Genomic DNA, 10,401 nt, shown 5'->3' with positions numbered 1-10,401 from the left:
TTTTTTGACTTGCAAGATTTCTCCTACAAGGTCAAGATTACAGCAGAATATCAAAGTAAGAAACATCATAGAAATTATGACAGAAGCAGAAAAGGCATCGTTAACTATTATATTTAATTGTTCACCAAATATCAGATCAATTGATACTGATATAAATCTGTTTGAAAATGAACATGATTTTAGACAAGACGAGTGTTTTGAAACTAAAAATAATTCTACAGTCCTGGTTAAAATACCATTTTTGAAAAAATATCAAACAAACCTGGTGTCCAACCGACTCTGGGGACCTGATAATAAGGACGTTGTCATTGATATATCAATTAAACACGGTTCCCTTAAAACTATCAAGAAAAATGTCATTCGTCATCAAATTGTATCTTGCCCCATTTGTTTAGATATGAATGGGTCAGGTGACATGGTTTTTATGTTTGATGATTATATGGTTGGATGTGGTCACAGTATTTGTCCTCAATGTATGTTTACATTATCAGCCAAAATTTTGTTGGGTAAAAAATCTACAGGGAAATTTGATTATAATAATTATGGCTGCCTTAGATATATGAATAATTCTTATGGGATGTACTCTTTTTTATCAAACATTATCTACAAAGATGAAATATTTTGTCCACTTTGTAAGCAAATAGTAAAAAGTGTGTTTGTGTTGAATATGCATCATCTAAAATGTAGCATTAGGGAATTTTCTCGTAAGTATGCACAAATCTTATTTTGGGGTAATCAAACTGACAGGCTGTTTTTAGAAGCCGCAACTAGTTTTATATATGGAGTGGAGCAATTGGCAGTCACTGATTTGTATATAGAAAGATATATTATGGAAAACAGTTGGATTTTTGACGAATATGTGACACCAGTTACCCTATACCTTAACTTTAATGAAACACTTTCAGAGATGAAACTTGTTTTTAAGAGTTTACAGCCATATTTATTAAAACTAGCCTCAAAAAATTCTAATGATCCATCAAATAGAAAATACTTATTATTCTTTAACCAACTTTGTCATAGAAAGGGAGGTGAACCAATCCTGAGACCAACATTCATTAAATAAAACAATTAAAAAAAATGTTTTTTTGTAAATAAATGTATATGTATGTGTTATTTTTACCTCTGTTTGGGTTTCAATCAGAGGGCATCAATTTCTCAGGCAGCAACAGGTACCACCTAGCGTTCATATTCATATGACAACCCAAAACCAGCCATCACCACTTCAGTTGCAAGGTCCACCGCAGGTACAGTCACAGTTGCCTCCCCAGGGCCCAGCTCAGGGCCCAGCTCAGGCACCAATGCTATAAAAACTCTAATCCGAAAAGTTAAAATGTCATCCTTACCACATTTTCATATCATATTTTTATAGGAGGGTGTAATTATTTATTTCTTATGTTTTCTCATTTGAAACTGTGTTTGGTTGAAGTTGTAGCTGGTTAGATACATTATCCAAATCTGTATCTACAGTATTTTTTAGTCCATCTGTGAGTGTGTTTTGACTCAAGGTTGTGCAGTGTTCTCGCAGAGTATATCAGAATCCTAAAACAAAGAAAAAAGTGTCCTTTTTTTGTAAGTAAGTATATGAAACATATAAATAAATAAATAAATAAATAAATAGCATACACCTTAACCTTTTAAGTTAATGTTTTTTTTTTTTTTCAGAAGATGGTTGAGAGGGAAAAAGGTAAGAAGATCTTTATGCAGAGGTGTGCACAGTGTCACACTGTTGAATTAAACGGCAAGCACAAAACTGGACCAAATCTAAATGGCCTCTTCGGCCGCCAAACTGGTCAGGCTTCTGGCTATATTTACACTTATGCCAATAAGGCCAAGAGTATCACGTGGGACAAAGATAATCTGGATATCTACTTGACCAACCCCAAGAAATTTATTCCAGGCACAAAGATGGTGTTCGTTGGTCTTAAGAAGAAGAATGAGCGTGCAGACTTGATTGCTTACCTGGAAACCTCCACCAAGTAGAGCAAGCATTAATATTTTTGTGGTCTCACCACTTTAAATCAACAAATCATCCTGCTATCAAAATTTACTAAAAAAAAAAAAAAAACAAAAAAAAAAAAAAAAAAGGGCAGTAAAAATTACAAAACGTTGCTCAAAGAGTGGAGGAGACAGCTGGTTGCCCGGAGTAGATGGTAGCAGTATCAGCTGAATTATATGAAAATCAAGTAGTCGCAGGCTACTCTCACATTTTACATCCACTGACGGCCAACCAACACACGCTTCGCTACTCTTCCATCCAATAGAAATTTAGTAGCCACATTCCTACTAACATTTGGAATATTCAGGTGCACAAAGCATTTAAAACCATGGTATCCATATTTCCCTTTAAATCTTTTACATCTTCGATTACATCAAGATCCCAAATAGAAAAATATGTAGATAAATATTGTTCAATTGGCATACCTTATACTTTAGAACCATTTATAATTAAATTAAGAATAGGCTATGACCTCAAAATTGTAAATGTTTATGCTATTAAAATATGGATGGGTTCTACTCAAGAAGGATATCCTGCAGCATCCCAATTTCAATTTATACTAAGAGTCGTTCTTGAGGAGGAAGAAAATTATTGTTCCTATATGTTTGTGGAAATATTCTCTAACATTGACCAAAGAGACATCAGGTTCTGTGAACATAATTTCAAGTACCCCCATGATCCAGTGCCTATCAAGGGATATAGGTCCTACGCCAAAGATCCTTCCATATTTCTGATGATGATAGAAGCTACCAATCAGGAACGAGAAGCTCTGAGAGAGATGATGATAGCAGACGGAATATCGATTCCATCGTCATGTAGCAAAGTTGATCAGGCTGCGGTGAAAAAACTTATGTCCATAAAACAATATTTTAATCGGCATTATTATTTTAGGTACATGATGTTTAAAAATATACGTTGGGAATTAACCCGAGATGTGAGAGATTACGAAGCATGGTTTAAAAATAAAAAATGGCTTAACTATGTTAATCGCAGGATGATTCGACATAAACCCTATTGTTTACATAAAAGCTATTTTTTGGTCGACCCTCATCAAGATATAATTTATAGGGACCCAAACTATGAACTTGAATTTTTTTGGGTACGGGAATGTGATAAATTGTTTAAAAACAATCAATTTCGGATTTTCAGTGATGGTGATAAAAAATGTAATGATATATGTTGTATTAACCTAGGAAACATTGACCGAATTTATCATTTAAATTATGCAAAGAGCGAATTAATTGCTCGAATAGTGGTGAAAGAATATGGATCATTTTATGTAGAAAAGAAATATTTTGAATTTTTCATAACCCGAAATCCCCATCTCTTTATGGACATCATTCAAACGGGAGAAAAGGAAGAAATCTGTCGTTTTATTATAGAAGACGAAGGTTTATCATCATCACCACCACCACCATGTAAAAACACCTACAAGCCAAATAGTTTGCAGGCAATGTGCGTCAATCAATTTGTGAATTCCTTTTTGGATATTAATAGAATAGGATATTGGACCATGGCATGCTTACGTAGAGCAATATACACCAACCCTAATATTCCTCATTTATTTAAACGCCAATTAATCAAGGAAGTTCAACGGAATCTAATAATTAGATCGTGGGAAAGAGCAGTAGTAGAAAGCATTCTGTAGTTTTTTAAGCTATTTTACTGAATTGATTATGTTATAAAATATTTGTTTATTATTCTTATAATAAATAAATCTTGAAGTTGGGAGCAAATAATAAAAAAAACATTGATGAATCTTAATAATGTAAAATAATGCCCAACCAATTAATTCACATATCTTTCTTTACATTAGAATGGGAACTTAAGTGACTGACTGGACTCTGGCCGATGGTAGATTTAACCAGTTCAGTTATCATTTTCTGTATTTCAGAGTTACGTACTTCTTCCGTTAGTCGCAAGGCAACATTTTGTAAATGATCCACACTATCTTGAAGCCTCGACAATTTAGTTAGCACCTCAATAACAGTTATATGGGTGGTTAATTCATATTGGGGATATTTACTCAAATCTATTGAAGGTTTCGGTAATCTACCTTCGGTTTCCAGGTAATCAAGGCCTTTTAAAATACAAGTAACGTGTTCGCCTTTCGTTTTGTATAGATCATTGTAATCCATCTTATGTGGACGATTTTCTTCTAATTCTACCAATGGCCACCACTTACCATTATTACATGATATCAACATTTTTTTGGTAGCTAGGAGTTCATCATTTGAATAAAAGGTTACTAAAATATGTTTAAGTTTTGCAGCATCATATTCTTTTCTAAAGAATAAAATATAGTTGATCATTTCGTTTACTGACGACGTCATTATGTATTCGTTTTGGGTAAATAAATGGAATAGTTAAATGAAATTCTAAATTTTTATTACTTATATACACTTCTTGCAAAAATTTTATTTCTAATTAGTGATTTCGAACCGATTAATAATGTATATTTCATTAACGAAAACTGTTCAATGATAATGGTGATGGTGGTGGTGGTGGTGATATTTCCTCTAAATTAATTAATTAGGGTAAAAAAAAGGGAAAAGAATGAGATACTGAATATATTTTATTATATTATTTGCACAAATCAATTTATTGTATTATCTTACCCCAACCAAAATTTGGCCCAGACTTGATTTATTAAAAAAAAAAAAAAAAAACTCAAATAGACAAACCGATAAAATAAAATTGACCCCTCCACCTCAATACAAAACAAAAAAAGATGGTAGATAAAGATTTTTTTTTTGTTTTTTAAATTTGACTAATTAATTAAAATTTTTTACATAAATTGGCAGCAGCATAAAAGAAACTGCACAAAGAGAAGTCCAGCTGACCCATCCCCCTACGTAAATTTAAGTGTTCTCGTTTTTGGTAAATGAATGGATGGATAGTTAGTGAAATTGCCAATTTGTTTTTCCTAATTTGTGATAATATTTGCTGAAAACGTTGTTTTCGTTGAATCTGTACTTAAATATTTTTTTCACACTCATTGTACATAAAGGGATTTACTCCTACTAACATTCGGAATATTCATTTGCACAAAGCTTTTAAAACCATGGTATCCAGGTTTCCCTTTAAATCTTTTACATCTTCGATTACATCAAGTTCCCAAATAAAAAAATATGTAGACAAATATTGTTCAGTTGGTTTAAATATTACTTTAGAACCATCTATAAGTAAATTAATACCATTTAACCCCCAAATTGTAAATGTTTATGCTATTAAAATATGGATGGGATCTACTCAAGAAGGATATCCTGCAGCATCCCAATTGCAATTTATACTGCGAGTCGTAGTTAAGGAGGCTGAAAATTATTGTTCTTATATGTTTGTAGAATTCTTCTCTAACATTGACCAAAGAAGCATTATGTTCTGTGAACATAATTTCAAGTACCCCCGTGATCCGGATTACTTAATAGTGCCTATCAAGGGATATAGGTCCTACGCCAAAGATCCTTCCATATTTCTAATGATGATACAAGCTTCCAAGCAGGAACGAGAAGCTCTGAGAGAGATGATGATAGCAGACGGAATATCGATTCCATCGTCATGTAGCAAAGTTGATCAGGCAGCGCTGAAAAAGCTTATGTCTATAAAACAATATTTGAATCGGCATTATTATTTCAGGCACATGATGTTTAAAAATATAAGTTGGGAATTAACCCGAGATGTGAGAGCTTACGAAGCATGGTCGAAAAATAAAAAATGGCTTAAATACGTTAATCGAAGGATGATTCGACATGAACCCTATTGTTTACATAATGGGAAGGCATATTATCATCACCAGCCTCGTCAAGATATAATTTATAGGGACCCAAACTATAGACGTTGTTATCCTTATGGGGTAGACGAATATTGTAATAAATGGTCTGAAAATGATACATTTCGGGTTTTCAGTGATAGTGATAAAAGGTGCGATGATATATGTTGTATTAACATAGGAAAGCTTGACAGAATTTATCATTTAAATTCTGCGAAGAGCGAATTAATTGCTCGAATAGTGGCGAAAGACTATGGATCCTTTTATGTAGAAAAGGTAAACAGCGTACTTTTCATAACCCGAAATCCCCATCTCTTTATGGATCTCATTCAAAAGGGAGAAAAGGAAGAAATCTGTCGTTTTATTATAGAAGACGAAGGTTTATCATCATCACCACCACCACCACCATGTAAAAGCACCTACAACCTAAATAGTTTGCAGGCAATGTGCGTCAATCAATTTGTGAATTCCTTTCGGGATATTACTAGAATAGGATATTGGACCGTGGCCTGCTTACGTAGAGCAATATACACCAACCCTAATATTCCTCATTTTTTAAAACGCCAATTAATCAATGAAGTTCAACGGAATCTAATGATTAGATCATGGGAAAGAGCAGTAGCAGATGAAACAACTACTGAACGTTTATTTCAAAATGTAAAATTTGGCAGCCTCATAAAAACTACACAAAGAGAAGAAGTGACGTCGTCAGTAAACGAAATGATCAACTATATTTTATTCTTTAGAAAAGAATATGATGCTGCAAAACTTAAACATATTTTAGTAACCTTTTATTCAAATGATGAACTCCTAGCTACCAAAAAAATGTTGATATCATGTAATAATGGTAAGTGGTGGCCATTGGAAGTAGAAGAATTTAATTATCTAAGAAAGATGGATTACAATGATCTATACAAAACGAAAGGCGAACACGTTACTTGTATTTTAAAAGGCCTTGATTACCTGGAAACCGAAGGTAGATTACCGAAACCTTCAATAGATTTGAGTAAATATCCCCAATATGAATTAACCACCCATATAACTGTTATTGAGGTGCTAACTAAATTGTCGAGGCTTCAAGATAGTGTGGATCATTTACAAAATGTTGCCTTGCGACTAACGGAAGAAGTACGTAACTCTGAAATACAGAAAATGATAACTGAACTGGTTAAATCTACCATCGGCCAGAGTCCAGTCAGTCACTTAAGTTCCCATTCTAATGTAAAGAATGATATGTGAATTAATTGGTTGGGCATCATTACATTATAGTATAGTATAAGATTCATCATGTGTAGGGGGGTGAAGGGGGTAGGATTTAGAGTCTTTGATCTAATAGTACATTAACATCGACACGTTATGCCACGGAAAAAAAATAGTAGTCTTTGTTTGTCTATGCCATGGTCAGATAACCTTGAAACAAAGACCATATGTTATTGGGATTTATTTGATTAAATTCTATCACAAATATATAATACAAAATTCATATGACAATAAATCTTAGCCAATAATTAATTCCCTATTTGTTGCTAGGGCAGATCATTTCGAGAAAGTATTAGAATTGAATATTTAAAGGATTTAAAAAAATATGAACAAAAAAGAGGAACTTTTCATTAATATAGATATCGAACATATAAATAATGAAAAATTTAACACCAAAAAAATTCCTGGATTACATTATTTACCCCTGAGACATAATCTAATAAGATACTTATTTATAGCTTATAAGTTATACAAGTTAATAAATGATAATATTAATGATTCCCACATTAAATTTAATTATCCGCCCAATCTTAGCAGAAGACAGTTAATTTATTGGAAAATTTACGATATGTCAGGATTAACAGCTGATAATAAATTTATCTGGTATGAAAATTTTTTTACACAATTTCACAATCAGGATATTGTAATTGACGAAGATTTTGGGGTATATTCCCCATTTAAAATTGAAGAGGCCAAAATGATAATATATATTAATACTGTGGTAGATTTATGGTTTTTTCTTTTAGATGGGGTAAGAAATGTGGAACAAAGTTTAAGTGAGTATATTATTAGAAATTGTTTAACTTATGAACAAACATTGGAAGTAAACAAAAAATCAATTACAAATATTGATATGTACATTAAAATCGATGAAGTCGTGAGATATGATGAGAATATAATTGAGCATCTCATTAGTAATTATGAAAAAAATAATAATTGGTCAAAACTAAGAAATATATCACTATCTACAGCGTGGGACATGCATTGTGATTTATTAGAACAATTTACTAGTATTATTAATAAAATTAAAAATCCAATAGAAACAATACCAAGAGATGCCAAATTTTATTCTTATCTTTCCCCTGATTATGTAGTAACTAAAATGGTGGCTTACCTCTCACAAAAAAGGGAAAATATTACTATTTGGAAAAATCAGTACCAAAATTATTCCATTAAAAAGAATGGAATTATAAAAAAGATGAGAAATCGGGGGGTGTTGAAAGATAAAGTTGTAGAAAGGGAGGTAGAAGAAGAAGAAGAAGACAAAGATTACATTTGTACAACATAGCAATGATGAAATAATGATGAAAGATATTTGTAATGGTTATGTCAGTTTGTTCAATCTTCTCCAGATTTTTATTCTGATGATAAAACTAAACCTTTAATAATGAATGATGACAAAACTAAACATTTAAAAATGAATAATTCATTCAAATAGATAATCACTTTTGAGCCTAGAATTAGAAAAACAAACTAAAAGTTGTAAAGAAGGATGAGCTTTAGTCAAAAACTAATCTGGTATTAGGGAGACAGGGGAAACCTGGCAAGGATAACCTTGGAAAGGACGTTATATAAAGAGACTCCGACAACTTGGCGGTCCACATTCTAGAACTAAGTACAGTCGTCACAACCAAAAAGTGCAGTATAGGATTTGCCCATTAGAGTCATAAGTCAATTATGAACCAACAACCCCATCTTCATCCTGTAGACGATTGCTTGCTGGAATATTCCAGAACTGTATCTGGTTGTAGCAACATAGATCCTATTCGCCTACTAAATATTTGGAACAGCCTCAGGGTCGATAACAACCTTCGCCCAATAAATATAACACCGGACACTCTGAACATAATTGACCCAAATCGGTTTCCTATCGACAACCCAACTTTACATGTTCCTGAGACATCCAATCCCCCCCTCCCATTATCTTGTCCACCAATCCAAAGTCCCCCAATTACTCCAGCTGAACTCTGTAACAATCACCTCATCAACTAATGATCTTAACCCACCCTCTAAGAGAACATAGAAAATCGATTAGATCAGCAGAAATAACAAGATCCAACAGTGACAATGATTCATCTGAAAAATCGTCCAAAAGTGGAGTGGACTCATAGGATGAAAAATCTCCAGATCAAGTAAGTAATTATCAAAAGGTATCAAAGCCGAGGAAGAAAAAAATATTGTTTAAAATAGGTGGTAAAAGAACTGTAAATTATCTGAACATAGCAAAAATCATAGTGTTGATTTTAAACATTACTGGACAATGTTGATGATTTAGTAGTTGGGGTGTTGATAACCAGTGGTGATGATGGTGATGGTGGCTAAAGTCGAGGGGTGCTTGGGATATATATAGCTGAGCGGAAAGGGTTTAAATATTTGGGAGAGAGAGAGAGAGAGAGAGAGAGTGAGAGAGGTGACATCATATTTTAAAGGATGTGGTAACGTCAGATGATAACAAAACTTGTCCAGAGTATATAAACAGATGACTGTTACAGCTTAACCAGCACTACACAACAAGCCTTTGACTGACTATAAAGCTTATACATCTTTACAACTGAAGAGTTGCTCACTTGAAACATAAGTATGTTTTTTTTTTTATTTTTTTTTTTTTTTTTAATTTTGTCATTGTTTATTGTTTGAGTCTTTATTTGGTTCATTTTGAAACATAAGGTATATTTTAAAAACTTTTTGTTTAATTTTTTGTATCACTATTTAATTCTTTAGAAAGGATTGTTTTAATAATTCTAGGCTTTGGTTCTGTATCAGACGTTTTTGTTAATTAATTTTTTAAATATTTAGGATAACGATTTAACTGATTTTTTTTTTTCGTAGATGAAAGAAGTCTCTCAACATCGCTGTCGTCGTTCACGTCGATCGAAGAATGATAAATATCTTCTACCCCAGAAAATAAAAAGAGAGGATGCCCAGAGGTATGGACAACTTGGTAACAAAAATTGTGGCCCACATATGAACCCCTATAGATGGATGGTTGGTTTTAATACTGAAGAAAAGAAAGGAAGGATCTTAAGGAGCAAACCATGTTCTTATATATGCACCTTATTTATCACATTCGATCCATTTAATCCACATGAAGATGGACTATTAGACTGGGATATTAACATTGAGATAGAACGTAATTTAAATACATCCTGCCTTGAAATTCAATTTGAAGGCAAGGATTCAGAATGTGATTTTGTGGATCTGAGAGGACATTTTGGACTAACTGATCTCAAGGAGATATTTAAAAGAATAATATATATTCTCCCAGAAGTCGAGCTATCCAAAATATTCAAAATAATCCCATCCTTTAAAGATAAAAAGGTTTTAAAGCATACTGAAAAGATTAAAAGTCTTTTCACAATTGAAAAGTATAGGTGTA

General features: G+C 32.7%; 1 protein-coding gene across 1 annotated transcript; it reads left to right on the top strand.

Annotated features, from left to right (window-relative positions):
• Positions 1-1,665: 1,665 nt before the first annotated feature.
• LOC123765146 (cytochrome c-like) lies at positions 1,666-2,018 on the top strand. The gene has a single exon (XM_045753621.2). It carries the CDS (start codon positions 1,666-1,668, stop codon positions 1,978-1,980), a length of 315 nt encoding a protein of 104 aa, XP_045609577.1. The 3' UTR covers positions 1,981-2,018.
• Positions 2,019-10,401: the final 8,383 nt, after the last annotated feature.

This window comes from Procambarus clarkii, chromosome 31 (genome assembly GCF_040958095.1).
Source record: "Procambarus clarkii isolate CNS0578487 chromosome 31, FALCON_Pclarkii_2.0, whole genome shotgun sequence".
Lineage (NCBI taxonomy): Eukaryota > Metazoa > Arthropoda > Malacostraca > Decapoda > Cambaridae > Procambarus > Procambarus clarkii.
This window is presented reverse-complemented; position numbering and strand designations above follow the sequence as displayed.

What these genes read in the sequence shown, in the direction of transcription:
- LOC123765146 (XM_045753621.2), top strand. Translation starts at nt 1,666, where the DNA reads ATGGTTGAGAGGGAAAAAGGTAAGAAGATCTTTATGCAGAGGTGTGCA.